The 19,794-nt window shown below is 44.9% G+C and overlaps 1 protein-coding gene across 1 annotated transcript in view; it reads right to left on the bottom strand.

Moving 5' to 3' along the window:
- PLB1 (phospholipase B1) overlaps nt 1–19,794 on the bottom strand; it is a 125,169-nt gene that overhangs the window by 91,190 nt on the left and 14,185 nt on the right. The window contains exons 2-9 of the mRNA XM_007191426.2: nt 13,096–13,157; nt 11,771–11,837; nt 10,524–10,582; nt 7,137–7,177; nt 6,512–6,555; nt 4,668–4,758; nt 4,281–4,332; nt 2,482–2,568 (exon numbers count right to left, since the gene is read on the bottom strand). Coding sequence (XP_007191488.2) covers nt 2,482–2,568; nt 4,281–4,332; nt 4,668–4,758; nt 6,512–6,555; nt 7,137–7,177; nt 10,524–10,582; nt 11,771–11,837; nt 13,096–13,157 — 503 coding nt within the window. The remainder of the gene's footprint in view (nt 1–2,481; nt 2,569–4,280; nt 4,333–4,667; nt 4,759–6,511; nt 6,556–7,136; nt 7,178–10,523; nt 10,583–11,770; nt 11,838–13,095; nt 13,158–19,794) is intronic.

Raw genomic sequence — 19,794 nt, forward strand, 5'->3', positions numbered from 1 at the left:
TAACCTGTGGGATCTGATGCTGTCTCCAGGTAGATCATGTCAGAATTGAGCTGAATTGTAGGACACCCAGCCGGTGTCTGAGAATTGCTTGGTGGCGTGGAAAAGCCCCTTATATGTTGGGATTGGTCCCAGGATATTAGAATATGAAGGTGTTTAGCTCCTTTGGAGGGCAATTAGGCAGTCCTTTAAGACTTAAAGTGTATGTATCTGATGACCAGCAATTCTATGTTTACGAATCTACTCAAGGCACTTTCTTCAAACTGCTTTGATCATGACCCACAGTGTGAGATATGTTTCACATCACAACCCGGTACACACATATCTATATATAAATGAAGCAAAAATAATCACGAACCAACACTTACCTTACTACATGCAATGAACTCTAATATTTTGTAGTTGATTCTAGTCTATTTCTTTTTTTATAATTTTTGGTTGTAATCTTTTAAACTGATTTTTGACCCACTAATATACTTCAATCTATAATCTGAAATATAATAAATTACATTGTAATTGAATACAATGAAATATAATCACTGTATTTAGAAAACCACCATGTTCAAGTAAATGAACAAGATTGCTTATATTAGTGGAAAACTAGAAACACCTAAATGGCCATCAACACAGAAATAGTGAAATAAAATATAGTAAATGTACACAGTGGGATACTATTTAGCAAGTAACAGGAATAAACTCAATCCATATGTATCAACATGACTGGATCTCAAAAACACTTGATTAGTGAAAAAAAACTGTTCAGTAGTACATACGATATAACACTATTTATGTTAAATCTCTCTCTTATATACACACACATAAAGGAATACTAGGATTTACAGATATGCAAAAAGTTTGGAAATAAAAAGAGAGAGAGGATTGGAGGTGGTGGCTAAAGGGTATTTTAGCTTTAAGTATAATGTTTCATTTTTTAAAAGAAGAAAGCATCTGTGCATTGCTTGTGTAACTAAAATTTAGTAAAAATAAATAATGCATAAATGGACACATGCACACAGGAATACATCATGTATGTATTCAAGAATGCATGTAATGTATTGAAGGAATAAATACACGAAAGAATGCAAGAATTCACATAGGAATGTTTGAACACAAGATAAAATATATGGAAGAAATCATGAATGAGTGTAAGTATCAATGAATATATTCAAATATTAAAAAATCAAACAAATGCTAGCATGAACAAACTCATCATAAATACTATAATGTGTGCCTGCATGTAGGAAGAGAGAATGAATTTATGCATGAACAGATAACTTATGGATGGATGAATGGATGCATGGATGGATGGATGAGTGGATATACAGAGAAATGCAGCAATGCCTAAATGCTTGTTTGAGCATTTCAATGCATGAATGTGTAAATTCATGAGTAAATGTTGGTGTGCGTAATGGCCAAAGTGCAGGGGGTGGTGCAGAGAATAAACAGGGCATGGAAATTTCACTTGGTATGGGAGAAAACAGAGGTGAAGTAGAATAAGCTTCAAGATCTATATGCCACAAACCCAGGAGATCTGCAGGAATATTGTTTAACAAGAGCTGATCAGGGAAGGTGGGCTTCTGTCAGCATTCTCCCAGGGCCTAACATCACTAAAGGGAGGGGGTTTTGGTGGTGGAGCAGGAGTCTTGGGGCATTTGGAGGAAGGCAAGAGTACGTATTTGGGAGAGGGGCACAGAAAAGAAGAGGACAGCATCTCAAGAAACTTCACCCTTGTCTGTGCCATGGTCTGGTGGAGGCCCTGGAAGGCTGCTGAAAGGACAGTGGGCAGGTAATTGAACTGCTGTAAGTGGCAGGGCCAGCTTGGTGGCAATCAGGCTTCAGGCTCCAGAAGAGTCATCTGTGTGCCGTTTATGTCACCATAGCCTAGGCCTCTAAGCCACCCTCTCACTTTCAATTGATCCTAACCTGGACACTTGTCAATAAAGACTTAAGTCATAGTCAGTCACCCACATAAATATTTTAAAAGTCACATGTTTCATATCCCATTCCTGGCAATGCCAAAGAACCTGGAAGATATAGTCTACCTAATAAACAACTGGACAACTTCCCACTAAAACTAGAGTTCATGGTGAACTAGAGTTCAAGAGGTGTTATCAAAAGTACTGCTTTATTGCCTAAGTTCAGCATTCAAATGAAATCCGAGTTAAAAGAGGCAAAATGATTTTTTAACTAGGAAGCGGATTTTCCTCAGTTGCAGAATGATCATTGACTCAGCTTATCTATACCATGGTTTCCTTTTCCTGAATGGTAAGGATGGTAAGTTAAAAATACCTCTCCCTCAATATGTTTCCTTGAGCCCTTAGATATCTGTCTGTCTCTCTACCTGCCTGCCTGCCTGCCTGCCCGCCCTAACTCTGAAACAGATGCCATCAGGCCCAGCCTGCCAGATGTACATCAGGCAGGTTTAGTTCCTTCTGCACCCACCCCAGCATCTGCAATCCCTCTGCCTCCCAGCCTGTGGTTTACCTGTTGGGCGGAGGGACACAGGTGACACTGGCTAGTGTTACTGAAGAACACACTGATGAGCTTCCAGTCATTTTGAAAGTCAAGTTGCTGGAAGAAAGGACAATAGCATCAAAAAGAGATGGTGGTGAAACCTGAAGCCAAAAGAACTGCTTTCTTTGCATGTCTTTCCATTTCATACACCCACCCCCATAAAACCATATGTATGGATTTTTTTTCCCCAAAAGGAGATGTATATGGTGGGAATTTAAAGTGGTATAAACTGCTGTACAAGGCAGTTTGGCAAAATTTATCAAAACCTTTTTTTTTTTTTTTAAGGGCTTACCATTCGATCCAAGCCTTGTTCATAAGAGTCAAAAATTGGAAACAATATAAATGTCTAAAACAGAGGACTGCTGTGTAAGTTGTGGAATGCTCATAAGACAAAACACCATGTAGTTGTTAAAACGATGCTGGAAAACATAACTATTGTCAATGGGAAATATGATACCGAGAAAAGCAGATTATAAAAAGTTTCTACATCTAGTAACGTCCCTATTTTATAAAATATATACAGATAAATGTGCTTGGAAAAAATGTGGAAGGGAATGTACACCAAGTTGGGAACAGTAATTCTCTCTGGGCATCATGTTTAAGGATGATTTTAATATTCTTCTGTTTGTGTTTTCTGATCTTTCTCTAATGAACATGTGTTATGTGGAACAAAAAATAAACTTCTGTTTTTTAAGAGGCAGCATGGTGTACTTGAGGAGCATTGGATATGAATGAGGCACTTCAGATTTTAGCTCTTAACTTGCTGAGTGAACTCGGATGGGTCACAAGACTTTTTGGGACTTCAGTTTCCTCATCTGTAAAATTGCAGGATTGGATTCAAGACCTCCTAGCCATTTTCCAGAAAGTTATGACCATTCCAGAAATTCAGGAAGTCTCTTGTGAGGAGGAAACCAACGTTTTACGGCGTCACTTCTGTAATTGTCCCTGTCCTTGTATAACCTGGAATGACCTGGCTTGAACGCCTGAACTCTTTAATGAATGCGTGACTGGCCTTAACAGTGGTTTCCCTTGGTTCCAGTGGTCCAGGCTGAGACCCTGGTTAGAGCCAGCTTGGTAGCAAGGCTTGCCTTGATTTGATACTTGTTCATAAGGAGAGCACAAAAGATTAGAGGTGGCTAATTAACAAGCCCATATGTGAGTTTCTGAGTAAAGAGTGTCTGATCTGCTAGAAGAGTGGGGACCAGGGCCCCAGCATGTACGTTACAGAAGCCTCCACCCAAGAACTAAAATGGGTATGGTGACTAATAACGACAGCAATGGCCACTTCAGTGACCATGACAGCTGCAGGCTTGCACTGAGCACTGCCTCTGTGCCAGGCACATCCAACACCTCATTGAATCCACCCTAAGCCCTGTGCTGCAGGCCCTTTTATTACTCCCATTTCGTAAGTGGGAAAACTGAGGCTAAGAGAGGTTAAGCGCCTTACCCAACATCACACAGCTAATAGGTGGAAATTCAGGATTCACACTCAAACTGGTCTCTCTCTGGAACCCAAGCCCTCAAAACCACCTCGCTGAGCAAGAAGTTATTTAGCCCACCTGCTGACTTTCGGCAGGACCATACTGGGAACATGAGAAGTGGCCCTGGATTTTACTGGCCTCCAGAGAATCACCAGGGGAAAGGCAGTCTTGGAGGGCCCAGGCCACACTGGTTGCCGAGTTCAGGGCATGATGGCCCCGGGGTGTCAGCTGCCTGATTGCCTCTCAGCAAACACAGATGGCCCCCAACAGAGTCGGATGGATTCTTACCTGGTTCTCTTTCATGTTCCTCACCAGCTCTTTTGCCTGAATCCACAAGTCTCTGCACAGAGGGAGGGAAGCCGAGAGAAAAATCAGTTAAATACAACTTTGTTGAGGGCCGGAAGCTTGCCCCTTGCCTCAGCCCACATGCCAGTCTCTGAGGGGGAAGTTGCACTACACCACTCCTGGGTTCTGGGGGGCAGACATTGACCTGATTTTTTAAGTTAGGCCCATCAAGCAGACTAAAATCAGTGCAGGAGGTAACTTTCAGCTTTAACACAGATCTCTAGTTTTAAGCCTCTGACTCTTCCAGCCCCCCACCCCAAATCCTCCCATCTAGAAACCCAGGACTGACAGGAGTGCACAACCCTGCAAAGAGTCAGAAAAAGAGCTTACTCAGCACCGTTACGGGGTACCACTCCCTTCCCAGGGCTGCAGACGGGCCTCAGGACAGATGGATTGAAGTGTCTGATGACATCTGAAAGGACTAAAGAGAGAGCTGGTCTGAGGCTGTGGTCTCGGCATGCGGAGGTCACCTGTAAAGACTGACCCCCTTTGTGGTGAGGTACCAGGGTCATTGCCCCTGTTCCGAAGCATGACCTGCCTCGGGCTGTGAGGTCAACCTCATAGCAGGCCCCTAGAAGTAAACGGAGTTGAAAAAAATGAGCATTCGTCAGGTGCTAGGCCAGGCCAAGTGCTAAGCACTCAGGTGTGTGTGAAGGAAACCTGAGGCTGGGGGAAGGCAGGCTAGCTCCCCGAGGTCTCAGGGCTGCCTGAGGTGGCTGGGATCTGAGCCTGAGCTCTCGGACACCAAAGCTCTTCACTGTCCTGCGCTACAGACTCGTTAGGGAGAGTGTGCTGGGACAGGAACCCCGGCAGGCTGCCTTCCCGCCACCCTCCCTCCTCCTGAGAGTGACAGCAGGGCGGGAGATCTCCGGGGAACACGCAGAAAACTCGTCCCAGAGCTGACAGCCAGACGACCGCTAAAAATAGTGCTGTCAGGAGCAGTTAGGCTGCGTAACGCTCCCCAGAGAGGCGAGGGCAGAGTGGGGAGAGTGTCACGGCAGGGAGGTTGTGTCGCCCCACCCCAGTCCCCCTTGCTTTTTGCCCCCGTCCGCGAGTGCCTGGGGCTTTGTGGGAACGGAATCCAGGAGGCGGCTTTAGAGGGGCTGCCTTTGAAGGGAGCTGACACTGTGCAGGCAGCAGATGCGGACCCTCCTACCACTTGGGCCATCAGTATCCTCTCACCTGTCAATCAGATCCTGGAGGGCTGCACACCAGGCCTCAGCCTCTCCTGCCGGATGGCGAGGGCTGAAGGCAGGACCAGGACCTTATTTATCCCTAGCCTTGCAGGGAGCCTCATAATTCCAGGCCCTCGGTGAAATTCACTGGCTGACTGACAGGACACCAGCTACCGCACTCGTCCTCACGCTCTGCTCAGCAGAGCGGCTGCACTGTCGCCCGAGTCTCCTCACTAATTATGGAGTGAAAAGCGGTGTCCCTGCTCTCGACTTGTGAGCACCAAGCATAGGTGACTCTATCCACCAGGCTAATTCAGCCGGCGTTAAGGGACTCAGGGGTTCCAGTAGGATGACTTAATCTACTTGTAAGGGACCTCTGATATTAAGTGAAAAAAGCCAGGTTACAGATAGCATATTCCTAAGCACATTCATATATAAAAAGGCCAAAATGTTAACAATGATTATGTCTAGATAGCAGGATTACAGTTGGTTTTCATTCTTCTCATTTCATTTTCCTGAATCCAACTGAGATATTTATTTTGTAAGTAAGGGAATTACTACAAAATGAAATAAACTGAAAATTAGAGCTGGGTCTTCTCCTTGGTGTGATGGGGGGTTAGGGGATGGAGGCAGTGAATGGTGGACAGGTTCCCAAATGAAGTGCTGTAAGTCCAGCCCTGGGGTCCCGGGGGAGAAGCAGCCTCAGGACTCTGGTCCAGCCACCCCCCGACCCCTTTCCCATGTCTCCGAAGCTTATCCCAATGTCTCCTGGAGTCTCTTTGCTCAGGGACCCTCAGATACGTTTCTCATGCCCTCCTTTCAGGGAATGTGTCTTTTCATACCCTGGTTCCCTATCTGTCCTCTCAGAATGCCTCCCCCTTTCCTCAGGCTCTGCCCTGAGGTGGCCAATAGGGTACATCCTCTTCACTAACCAAAATGCTGCTGTGTCGGGAGGGGCAGGGACAATCTGGATTCTGGCCATGAAAACACAGAACTCACCGGTCACCACTCCCATGCATGCCTGTGGTTCCTTGCTTTCAGTCCTGCAAGTAGAAGCAAGCATATAAGCCTCAGACTGCATTTGTCGCCTACCAACCCTTGCCCCCAACTGCTGTGGTCTCTTTCATAACAAGCGTTGGCTGAGCGTTGCTCTGGCTCTGGTTTATCCTTCCTGGAGAGAGAGACACACCTCAGATGGCAATGGAGTCACCAAAAGGGGGTGGGCAGCTCTGGACCCTCCTCCCTGCCCCCGTTAGTCTGGTCCAAAGTTGGAAGAGGATGCAGACCCCGTGCTGAACGAGCCTGACCCTGGTCCAACCCTGCCAGCTTCCTCCAGAGCAGAGCAAGGAGAGTGGAGGAAGGAAGCAAGAATCCCACATTCGGCCTTTCCCACTTTTCCTCCCTTATTCCCCTATTCGGGGGATTCCCGGGCGCGGGGAGTGTTGGCCACAGAGGCAGGAGGCTGCATTCTGGTCCCCCCTCTGCCGCCTGATCCTAAGCGAGCCTGGAGGAGGTGTCTCCTCCCTGGCCCTCGGGTGTCCCTGCCAATGAAGCAGGGAGATGAGAGCGGATCAGCTCTGAGGTTCCTCTCAACTCTGTTGCTCTGTGGCCCCAGGACAATTACCATTCTTGCTTCTCCAGGTCATCCGCCCCTGAGTCTGGAGGCTGGAAAAGATGCAAGGCGTGAGCAGCTCAGCCGGGGATGGCTGCAGATCCTGTCCTGGGGAGACCCCAGCTGCCTGCCAGACACCCCCTCCCACCAACAAAAGGGAACCTGTGGATCCAGAAAAAGGCCAAACCCACCCATGTTTGTTTTTCAGGGAGGGAAGAAAGAAGGTTAGGTTTTCTCCAAAGCTCGTTGGTTCAAACTCAGAGTAATAAAAGGTATAAACGTTTTCTTCAGAATAGAAAACTGGGTGGGAGAGCCTGGACTTAAATGCATCTCTGTAGAATGTTAACATCCCACATAGAAACAAAATAGATTGTTTTACTGTGATCTTCCATAATCTAAGATGTATTTGTGTATTGTTTGTCTCCCTTGCCTAGAATGTAAGCGCCATGAGGGCAGGCATTTGTGTCTGTTTTGTCCTTGATTATATTCCTTGGACCTAGAACAGTGCCTGACACATCATAAGTACTCAATATACACTTGCTCGATACTAATTTTTGATGCTTGGAATTGTGCCCAGTACATAGAAAGTGCCCAGGACATATTAGCTGTCGTCAGTAGTATTATTTTCACAGGTTCTGACACCAATGTTCTCTCTCAGGACTCCTAGAAGACAGTGTCTGTGGTGCTGACGGGTGATGGTGTACCCACATTACCAACACCCAGCCTGCTGTGTCTTCCCTTCAAAGGACCTGCCTGTCCTTAACAACACAGCTCCAGTGACAGCCATTCAGTCTGTAGAACTGGGCCACACCTCTGGAGCCCTCTTGGGAGGGCAGGCTGACCATGACCTTCCTCTAACTGGGATGGAGTCCTCTCTGCTTCTCAATAAGAGGGAGCTTGAAAGGAAAATGTCCAGGGAAAGGTAACACATTAAACAGAAAATCACACGCAGATGCAAGTCAGGGAGCGTAAGCATGCCAGACAGGAGAAGTCCTGAGGGAGGCCGGCCTCTGGGGCCGAGGCAACGGGGAGAGCCTGTGCCCAACCAAACGGGACCTGATGGACAGCAGAGGTTTCCCTCAGAAAAGCTGGATGGGGGTGGTGAGGGGAAGGAAAGGAGAGAACAAGAGGAACAAGGTGGAGAGAGTCGGGGAGAGCTCAGGGAGAGGTCACAGAGGGAAGGCTGGGACAAAGCCAGCAAACTCCCATGCCACCATTTTGCCTGCTGCCGCCATTTTTCTCCCCACACTCTTCATTGGCCGCCTGTACTGGAGACACACAAAGTGAGACACAAGCCCTGGCTTCATGGAATTTGATATAGTGGGTTATAACCTCTCTGACGTGGAAAATGTCTGTGACTCTTAGTCAAGGGAAAAAAAAGTCACAGCTAGTATATTGCAGTATAACCCTATTTAGGTTACACACACACACACACACACACACACACACACACTCTCTCTCTCTCTCTCTCTCTCTCACCCTATATGTTGGAGTGTGTGTGTATGTGTGTGCATGTGTTGAGGCCAGAGAATAGGAGATGTGAATGAGATCTTCAATATTTTATATTATCTACATGTGTTTGAGTTTTTTCTTATACTGAACATGTATCACAATGTGATTAGTTTGAAAATAATTTTGATGAATCTGATTTTTAACGTTCTGTGAGGACAAGGAAGTCCAGAGCAATGAGACAAACAAGTGCTAGTAATGGACACAAGTAAGCGATCGGCCTGGCGACAGAAAGCCTCAGGAACACGAAGCAAAAGCGTCAGCCTTACAGACTTCCGTCTTTTTCATTTCACTGTCCTCCGTTATTTTTCCCTGGCCTTTTATGATGTCTTTTATGAACCAGGCTAAGCTCACGACAGCTGACTCTCAGGGCAGACAGAGGAAGGTAGCCTCCTAAGAACTATGCATTCAGGACTTGCCCTGAAGGTGGAGGTGCCCGTCAGTGTGATGATAATGATTCCGGGGCTAGGAGACCGTCATGGGCTGAAACCGTCTCCCAGCGCCCTGGGCCTCGGGCTCCCAGGAGGAGAAAGGGTGAGCTGAGTGACAGCAGGAGATGTGGGGCTGAATAATTCATGAGCGAAAGAACTCTCTCAGAGCTGGGACCAGAGAGTGGAAACTGTTGATTGGTTTAACTTTAGAAACCTGACTTGGGGTGGAGATTTCCCTGCAATGAATTTCCCTGCCCAAGGAAGGAGAATTTGAGTCCTCCAGCTGGTGTCACACATTCCTGGCTCCGCGATGTAACGATCAGCATGCAGGGACACACAGGCTCGGCGGAGTCAGTGTGCTCTGCGTGACATGAAACCTCTTTTCTCATTATTCCAATCCCCCCCTTCACATCCCTCCCACTGGGAAACCTCCACCTTCACCCTCATACACACACACACACACACACACACACACACACACACACACGCACGGTCACATGTGCAGTTTTAACACCACCATCACAGGTAGAAGAGAACAAGGGCAGGAGCCCTGGCTGCAGATTTCACTGGGCCCTGGTCAGTTTTCTAATGTGAAGTCCCATCCTTTACACACGGCTGGCGCTGTGCATGGGGTAGCAGGACGGGGCTTGCAGCGAGGAGGCCAGCTGGGCCCAGGGGCAGGGGCTGAGGCTGCAGGGGGTACAGAGTGCAGCAGGGACACGGGAGGACACGGGGAAGGACACGTGGTAGGTGGAGGCAGGAGGAAGGCACAGGAGGGGAGAGGCAGGGGAGTCCTGGTTCTGGTGCAGGAGGTACAGCCGGGCCCCAGGGCAGAGCTGAGAACACCTGATTAGTTGTCTGTTCGGCTGGGGGCTGCTAGGACTTGGGGGACAGCAGTGCTGAGACCAGGGCAGGTGGGACTGTGGGAAGCCAGGACTGACTGGGGAATCACACTGACAATTCTGCTCTTCTTTCCAACCCTCTTCTCTTTCTGCTCACCTCCTCTCTCCCCTCTCTTTCCATCCTTCCCTTCTTATTGCTTTCTTTCTCTGTTCCCTGACCATATAGAACAATACCACTTACAACCTATTAGCAAAGAAGAGTGTATTTTTAAACATTTACCATGCAGGTAAGGACATTTTTGTTCTTTATCTCATAAAGAGAAAGTTTAAGAGATTACTTTTAAAATTCTGTGTGACCTTTGACTTAATTTATCATTAGGTTTGATTTTTTAATGAAACTCCAAAAGTTCCTTCATCCTAATGTAAAGGGAGGCATTCATTTCATTTAAGACAACAACAACATCAACTCAGAACCCTAGATTTTAGGATGTTTTCCAACTCAGAGAATGCTCTTCTCTCCCCAAATGAAGCGTTCTGCCTGGTTACTAGGAGCTCATTCAGAAGGTCACCAGTCCCAAACCCTATACCTCCCACCTCCATCTCCTTGACAAACTCACAGTTTCCACATTGCCAATGGCTGCCACAAATTTAATATCAGAAGGTCTCAGAGAGTGGACTGCAAAGACAAGAACGCATGTAAGAAGGTCAGATCTATGTTCCCCACAACGCGGGTCAAGGGCGCCAAATGGGAGAAGCAGACCCATGTCCCCCACCCCAAGGACAGCTGCTGAGGCTGCGTCTCTTGGCCGTGGGAGTGGGAAGCTGAAGATCAGGCAGTTGCTGGGAGCCCTGGAAACCTGCTCCAAAGAGGCTCACTCCTCTCTGGAGGCCACACTGCTAACTGGACTCAGTATCTCCAAATAGGTGTCCCATGGAAGGTCACTCACAGCCCTCATTTCCCTCTCACCTGGCCCTCTTTCTGCCTCTTACTTCCCTCTATCCCTTGGCTCTGCATTTCTGGGCTACCATTAATGAGTGAAAGAGCAACAAATTAAAACAAAAGCCATCTGGGTTCAAAAGGGATCGTGTTAGCTTGAAGGACTCAAAGCCTGTGAACACACATAAACATCAGATGCAAGCTGTATGCAAATGGTACACCATGACCCACCTGGGCCCCCAGCATCCTTAGAATTAAGTTTCTTTAGAAACCACTGATATATTCCTTGGTCATGTTATGGGGGCATTAAAGGTAAGCCTCCTAAAGAAGCCACTTCCTAAGAAGTACATCAATTTCTTTTTCTACCCACATTCCTTACATGACAGAATAGTAAGAATAGCATGCTTAACTGGAAACCCTGGTAAGTCAGTACAATGCAAACATAAACAAATCCATTAAACGCAGTTTATAATGCAGCCACATAATAGGATAAAGCTGGAGAAGAGGACCAGCTCAAGAGCAACATTCATAGCATCCAGGTATTAGATAAATGTAGCCCATTACAGGAATAATATGTCTAGAGCTGCCACTGTGTCTACATTACAGGATTGGGGAAGGCACGTGAGTGACCAAGCTCCAAGCCACAGCTCCTGTGACACGGTCTACCCGCCTGGAGGTGAGCGCCCAGAGGTTGCCCTCACCCAGGCAAACCACTGTGGGGTCATGTCGGTTTTATCTCTGCGTGGTGTGTTGGGCTGTGTCCCTCCATAGGAATGACTGAGGGGGCCAAAAGAGGGAGGACTAAGGATGGGGAAGAGGGAAGACTTGAAGAGCCAAAAAGTGCAAGAGGAGTAGCGTTGGAGCCTCTGCTGGCCACACCAGAGAGAAGACGCTGGCCTTCCTGGCTCACGGCTCAGCGTCACATACCTGACTTAGAAGGCACATCAGATCCTGACTTCTTTGAGTTGCATGAGAATGGAAAACTCTTCAGGCTCTGCCGCTGAAACCGAACATCAGAAACATCAACTGCCTAGTATGGAAATATTACAGGTCCTGAAAACTTGGTGTAGAAATGACCACGTACTTGTTGTACTAGGCTCAAAATCCAGAAGCAACAACTTTCCATAGTCATGTTCTTCTAACCCCTTACCCAGTTCACCTAGTAAAAGGGGACACGTGCCTATTGACAATGATTTTAGCAGATGGCAGTTAAGGGTACCCCAGAACAGTGGGGTGGAGAGGGAGGGAAGATAAAGAATAAGAACAATTCTTGGAACAGTGAGAAAGTTCTGGAGATGGATAGTGGTGACAGGTGCACAACAACGTGAATATACTTAATGCCATTGAACTGTATACTCAAAAATGGTAAATGTTATGTATATTTTACAATAAAAAAGAAATCATTAAGAAGAGACCCAGTATATCTAGACTGAAAAATTTAAAAATCGATTCTCTCCTATTATGTTTTTTGTATTATCTGCTTTCCTTCTTGAAATTTGATTATTTACACGAAAGTAGGTATATGAGGCATTATGCTATTTGCTGCTGGTAACTGGATAAAGTGGAAACTGGGAGACTCTCACATTCCCACTGGAACGGCATGTGTCCTAAGCCCAGAGGGGCTGCTGAGAGCACAGGAGGGACTGGGTGGCCGGTGCTGGGGTCCTCAGGACCACTTGGCCTCCTCAGACGCCTGTGAAAATCCAGAACAGCCTCTGCTTCTGTGAATCACATGGAGGGCTTTGGGAAGGGAGGTTATACGTTTTCTCCCCAGAATTGAGAGTGGAAGGGGAAATACTCCAATGGGGTAAAAATGTGCAGTAAATGAGTTGCTTGACCACATCTCTCTGCCACAAGGAGACGCAAGTTAATTTCTCGTGAATTACCAATTTCGGTAAGAGATAAAGCATTTACTCTCAACTCTTATCTTGTAGATGTTCTGGGAAGATCTCACCCAGATGCCTTCAGATAACTCCCAGCATCTGCTTCAAGGTTCACAGAGATAACCAGCCCATCGATAATCTTTCCAGACTCTTCTGGGAACCACCTGCTCACTCTGCAGGGATGATGCGCTCCAAATTCCAGGAGATACGGTTATGCTCTGTCAGGCAGCCCGGCTGTCCCCGGAGAAGCCACTCATCTAGCCCATTCCCTCAAGGCCTCAGGGAGGGAACCTGCCAACTTGCATCAAGACTTAGATTCACCCTCTAGAAGGGAACTCACTCCCCCTCCCGTGAGGACAAAGCCCTGACCTCTGGCCATAGCTGCTCTTCCAGTGTGTTCTCTCCAGGGGAGGTATGGGCCTGGGTAGTTCCTAAAAGAAAGCAAAAACAGTTCAGGTTATTTAGCTGGAAATTAACTCCCACCCAGATTTGCAGCTTTCGTGCCCTTCCTCCCTGCCCGACCTATGTGCCCTGCTCAGCAACGTCCCTTGTGTTAGGAAAGTCCAGGTTCCATTCCTCCAACTATCACCTCCATTGTTTGGGACACTGTGCTTCCATTAATGCAGCCTATTAATCAGAATCCCCAGGATGAAAAGCAAAAGTGCTACCTGGGAGGGGTCAGCAATAACCCTATATCATTCATGGGCACATTACCACAGATGCCTTTATTGGTTCCTTAGCGAAGGGCAGAACTCTCCGGGAGAGTAATGTTGGACAAATAGCTGCTGTTGTTTGGGGATCCAGGACAAATGAGGGAAGGCAGAGGACATCCGGGAACAGTCTGAAGGTGATGTGAGCTTAGGAGCTTAGCCATAACTATACACAGTGGCTGGACAGGGGCTGTCTCCAGTGGGCTTACTCACTGTGAGGCAGAGAGGACGAAAAGGCAGGTGGAGAGCTGCTAAGACATTGCCCTTGTCCCAGCTTACTTTGGGCCAGTCTTTTAAAACTTTTAATTTTATTTTACTTTTTAAAAATATAATATATGTACAATGAGAGACTCATTTTATAAGCTAATGAGTTTTCCCATCAAACCTACAATCAAACTTTTAGCTACAGAAATAATAGTGTAGTGTACAATAACAGCACTCATTTTTAAATAAAGGAACCAAGACAATCACCCACAGTGCCACTACCCCTAGAGCCCAAGAGTGGTTTCATATGCTCACACCCGCCTGTCCACCATCAGGTTCCTGGTCAGTCACACTTTTTATTCAGTTGTAATCAATGTGGATGCAATGTTGTATCCTACAAGCTCCCTTTAATGTTGTAGCATGAGCTTTTTTTCACACTGTTACATAATCTTGATGCTTACTTCAACACCTTCAAGAAACATTTATACTGATATGTAATCCGAGGTCTGGCTCCCTTGCTTCCTCTGGCTTCTCCCCACGCAGTTCTCTGCCCAGAGCGCCCCCTCCTTGTAAGGGCATGTCATGCAAGAACCCCCAGACAGCATCAGACAAGGCTGAAGGGAGACCTGACTTGGGGGAGAGGGCTTGATTTCTTTTCCACCCCACCCTTCTTTTGCAGCTTTACTTTTTGACCCTGAAAAGAATTTATCTGCAGTTTCATGAGGAACAAGAGTATATTTCCATTTCACGCCCACGGTGAGATCAGGCACTGATTTCCACTTCGGAGCTCGTAACAGGAATGTTGGTTGTATCCTGCCCCCAGATCTCAGTGACCCTTTTGAAATTCCCGGAAGAAATGCTTCTGTGCAGAAAGAACCGCATGATGGGAAGGTGTTGAGGTGTGGACAAACACGGAGTGCTTGGAAGGGCTGGAGCAAAGGGTTCATAACTGGAGGGGAGGGGAGGGCAGGGCAGGGCAGGGTAGATGAGGCTGCACAGACAGATGGCAGCTGGGCTGTGGAGCTGTGAATGCCAGGTTGTTCCACAGGCAACAGGAAGCCAGACCAGTCTTTGAAGAGATGACTGTTAGGGTGTGTTTTAAGATGATCATCACTCTGGGAGTAGTGGGGTAGGTGAATTCGCAGGGCAGAGATTTGAGACCATTTTGGTAACATTGTTTTTAAGCCAGGATAAAAATGTATATGGTAGTCAACACTTACATGCAGCTTCTAGGTGCCAGGCACTGTTCTAAGCACTTACGTGAAATAATTCATTTACTCCTCACAACAACTCTATGAGATAAATGCTATCATCCCCACTTTACAGTTAAGAAACAGGCCCAGAAAGGGTAAGTGACATTTTAAAGGTGACACAGTGAACACTTGGTGATGGAAGGATTTGAAAATGGGCAGTCTGGCCCCATGGGCCATGCTCAGAACCAAACTGAGTGTAAGTCACAGCCTAAGATTTAGACCAGGGCTCAGCAAACTTCTTCAATATAGTCAATATTTCAGATTTTGCAGACTATACAGTCTCTGTCACAAATACTCAGCTCTGCTGTTGTACTGTGAAAGCCACCGTAGATAACATGTAGACAAATTATAGAGACATTTGAATTTCATATAATTCTCATGTACCATTAAATACCTTTCTTTTTATTTTTCTCAACCATTTAAAAATGTAAAAACCTTTTTGGATATCAACAAACTGATATTAAAGTTTATATGGAGAGGCAAAAGACCCAGAATAGCTAACAGAATATCAAAGGAGAAGAACAAAGTCGGAGGACTGACACTGCCCAAATTCAAAAGTTACTATAAAGCTACAGGATGATACTGGCAGAAGAACAGACAAACAGACCCATGGAACAAGAGCGAGTGCCCAGACACAGACCCACATAAATAGAGTCAACTGCTCTTTGACAAGAGTGCAAAGGCAGCACAATTGAGAAAAGACAGTCTTTTCAACGAATGATGCTGTAATAACTAGATGTCCACGTGAAAAAAAAAATCGATCTAAAAATGTAAAAATCATTCTTGGCTCACAGGTCATACAGAAAGCAGCAGAAGGCTGGATTTGGCCCATGGGCCATTGTTTGTGAACCAATGTCTGATCTAGACACTATTTTTGTTTATAATTAATTTTTATTGGAGTATAGTTGCTTTACAATGTTGTGTTAGTTTCTACTGTACAGCAAAGTGAATCAGCTATACATATACATATATCCCCTCTTTTTTGGATTTCCTTCCCATTTAGGTCACCACAGAGCACTGAGTAGAGTTCCCTGAGCTATACAGTAGGTTCTCATTAGTTATCTATTTTATACATAGTATCAATAGTGTATATGTGTCATTCCCAATCTCCCAATTCATCCCACCCCCCTGATCTAGACGCTATTGAAAAGAGGTCATCAAGGTGAAATGGGAAGATCACATCTCTGGTGATCAGCAATATCCCTTAGCCCTGGGCATCCCCGCTGGGAGCCTGGGATCCATCTCTAGATTACCAGGCTGGTTGCTGCTGCCACAGCTCCTCATTGGCCTTTGCCAGCACCTTCACAAGTTGGGGAACACAGGTGCTAGAGCGACTCTCCCCTGGTCTTTGAGAAATGTCCCACTCAGTACATCTCCTGGTCCTCCAGGCTTCACGCCTGAGAAATAAAAAAATTGTTCCTCAAAGAAAGCCTTTGGTCTCTGTTGAAAATAGCAGTTTTCTTTAAAAAAAAAAAAGTTTATGATCATGGATATACTTGTACTCTATAATTTATAAATTTTTAAAAATTGAATAATATAAGCAGAAGATCTAGCCCAGTGCCTGCACAAAGTGTATATTGAAATCTGTTAATTTTGATGAAAGAAGTTGTTTCATTATCAATCCAGAGACACAATCTTACAAAATCTATGGGATACAGCAAAAGCAGTTCTTAGAGGGAAGTTCATAGCAGAACAGGCCTTCCTCAAAAAACATGAAAAATCTCAAATAAACAACCTAAACTACCACTTAAAAGAACTACAGAAAGAAGAATGAAATAATGTCATTTGCAGCAACATGGATACAACTAGAGATTATCATACTAAGTGAAGTAAGTCAGAGAGAGAAAGACAAATACCATATGATATCACTTACATGTGGAATCTAGAATATGACACAAATGAACCTATCTACGAAACAGAAACAGACTCACGGACATAGAGAACCGACCTGTGGTTGCCAAGGGGGCGGGGTTGGGGAGGAATGGAGTGGGAGGTTGGGGTTAGCAGATGCAAACTATTATATATGGAATGGATAAACAACAAGGGCATTTAGAAAAGAAAAAAAATAATCCAGAGAGACAGATGTCGTTATTAGTATAATTTATAGCAATGAAAGTTAAAATTTTTCTTTAGAGAGCTGGGGCTGGGTTGAGAGACCCTATCTGCTGACTCTAAATCTAAAAGGTTTTAAAGAGGCTCAGAAGAGCTTGTTTTTGAAGACAAGAGATAGATCCCTACATCTTTCCCTGAAAACATCATGGAATCTTCTGGGCCTAATTTTTTTCCTCTGCAGACATTAAATCATGCATTTCCCCATTTTGTGTGTGTGTGTGTGTGTGTGTGTGTGTGTGTGCACGCATGTGTGCCCATCTGTTGAGAGTCATAAAGGCAGCAAGAACTTGAGGAGTAAAGAGCCAGAGAAAAGGACAGTAGAGAGAGTGAGTCCAACATTTGATGCTGTTTTTACCCTTGAAACACTTGCCAAATCATGGGCAACAGAAATCAGCAGCTAAGTGGCTAATATGCTGGGCAGAGCTTCAGACTGTCCACGGAGCTGGGGGGAAACATTGGAGTCCAGTGCCCATCAAGGAGGAGGTGCCCTGGTGAATGTCCCAGTCTTTTATTTGGGACTTCAAAGAGCTAGACCCTTGGAAGATGGATAAAGTGGAAATAGACCAGCCTCCAAAAAGACTGAAGCCCAGCTTTGAGTCAGTTCGATTCCCAGTATTAGATGAGGGTGATCTGCCCCTACCTAAATGCTTGCCCAAAGTAAAGCCTTTATGGAAGAAGACAGCACCATCTGGAACATACAGTTATCTAATTTTTCATACACAATGCCTGGCTTTCAATAAAAAAAAAAAAAATTACCAGGAGATAATACCAAATAAACAGAAACCAAGAGAGAGAAAAAAATCCCAACAGACAATAGACAGTGAAAAGTGGTGGAATAATGTGGAAATAAAGGGATAATATCTGCAGCTTTGTTAGCCTGATGTTTTTTTCCCAGTTGGGGTGAGGAGTAAACCAATGGGATATTCAGTGGGGCGATCCAGGAATGAGAAGGAGGAAAAGGGAAGGGCAGAGATACACCTCACATATTCCTGGTTGGCTGGGAGTCCGTGTGTGTGCTGGGAAGACCTGAAAGAGCCCCACGTAAAATTAAAGTGAAGAAAAACTTGAGAATTGTCTGCAACTTTGTGTTCATTCCCCACCCTACACACAGACTGATAAACAGAGCCTTACAAATTCAAGGTCTTTGGACACCACCTCTGTCCAAATCACTGATCACTAAACCATGCAGACTCAGGGGTGACTCCTAGGATGCCAGGTTAAAAAAAAAAAAAAGAAATAAAACACTGAGCAAAGACATCAGTGGCTGTCCACTGTAGGGAAACAGATTCCACAGTTTAGTTCCAGGCAGGTTACTGAAAAATGAACCAACAACCCTCAGAAATGGAATATGCAAAATTGTTAAATTTTATCAGACATGTCCAGTTTTCAACCAAAAGTTACTAGATGTACCATGAAATTGAAAAGTGAGACCCATACTCCAGAAAAAAAAGAAGCCAATGAAAACGTGTTCTGAGTGGGCCCAGATGTTGGGTTTTCCAGGCAAGGTCTTCAAAGTAGCTATTACATATAAGTTCAAAGAATTAATGAAACTATGTTCAAAGAATTAAAGAAAAATGTGAAGGTTAAAGACTCAACAAATAGAAGCTATAAAAAGAAAATTCCAGAGATGAAAAATAAAATAACTGAAAGATTTACTAGATGGGCTCAGCAACAGACTTGAGATGGCAGAAAAAAGAATCTGTAAACTTAAAGATAGATCAATAGAAAGTACATTTCTGAAAAATACAGAGGAAAAGAGATTGAAGAAACAAAAATAGAGCCTCAGAGGTCTGTGGATACCGTCAAGCATACAAAACATACAGGTAATGAGTCCCAGAAGAAGCAGAGAGAGAAAGAGCCAGAAAAAAGATTTGAAGAGATAATGGCTGAAAATTTCCCACATTTGGTGAAAAATATTGAGTCACAGATCAAAGAAGCAGGGATAAAAACAAAAGCAAACAAACAAAACAACCACTTTAGGTAAGAAAAACACAATTTTACCTAGACACATCAACTGTAATAATTGATGTGTCCAGGTGTAGTTTAAAGCCAAGGTAAAAAAAAAAAAAAAGCCAAACAGCAGAAGAAAAACAGCTTTTCATGCATAGGAGACCAACATTACGATTAACAGTCAACTTATCGGAAACGGTGGAGGCCAGAAGGCAGTGGAATGACATATTCAAAATGCTACAAGGAAGATGACCCCACATGCAAGCATGGTAATGTAAGAAGAGATGAAGTACAGAAAGTAAACATGTAGGCAAATCCAAAATAATATTGCCTGTATAAAACAGAAGCCAGCAAACTATGGCTCATAGGTTAAATCTGCCCACAGCCTATTTTTGTATGGCTCACTTGATAAGAATGATATTTACATTTTTAAAGGGTTATAAAACAAAGAAGAATATGTGGTAGAGACCATACATGATTCACAAAACCAAATATTTACTGTTTGGCCCTTTACAGGAAAAATGTTTGCCAACTCCAATACAAAAAATAAAAAATAATAGTGTGGAGTTTAAAATATATGTAACGTATTGCTGTGGGCAGATGTGAATGGAGTTAAATGGAGTTACACTGTTGTAAGGTTTTTCTTTATCTGGGGAGTGATTAAAGTACTCATTTATATTAGACTTTAATATAACAAGGATGCATGTTATAATCAAATACCAAAATAACAAAAATGTATAATCAGCAAGCTAATATTGGGCAGGATACTGTGGGGGAACTGAAACAATAGAAATGTTTAATCCAAAGAAGACAAGAAAGGAGGAGAAAAGATCATAGAA

Source organism: Balaenoptera acutorostrata, chromosome 12, assembly GCF_949987535.1.
Source record: "Balaenoptera acutorostrata chromosome 12, mBalAcu1.1, whole genome shotgun sequence".
Lineage (NCBI taxonomy): Eukaryota > Metazoa > Chordata > Mammalia > Artiodactyla > Balaenopteridae > Balaenoptera > Balaenoptera acutorostrata.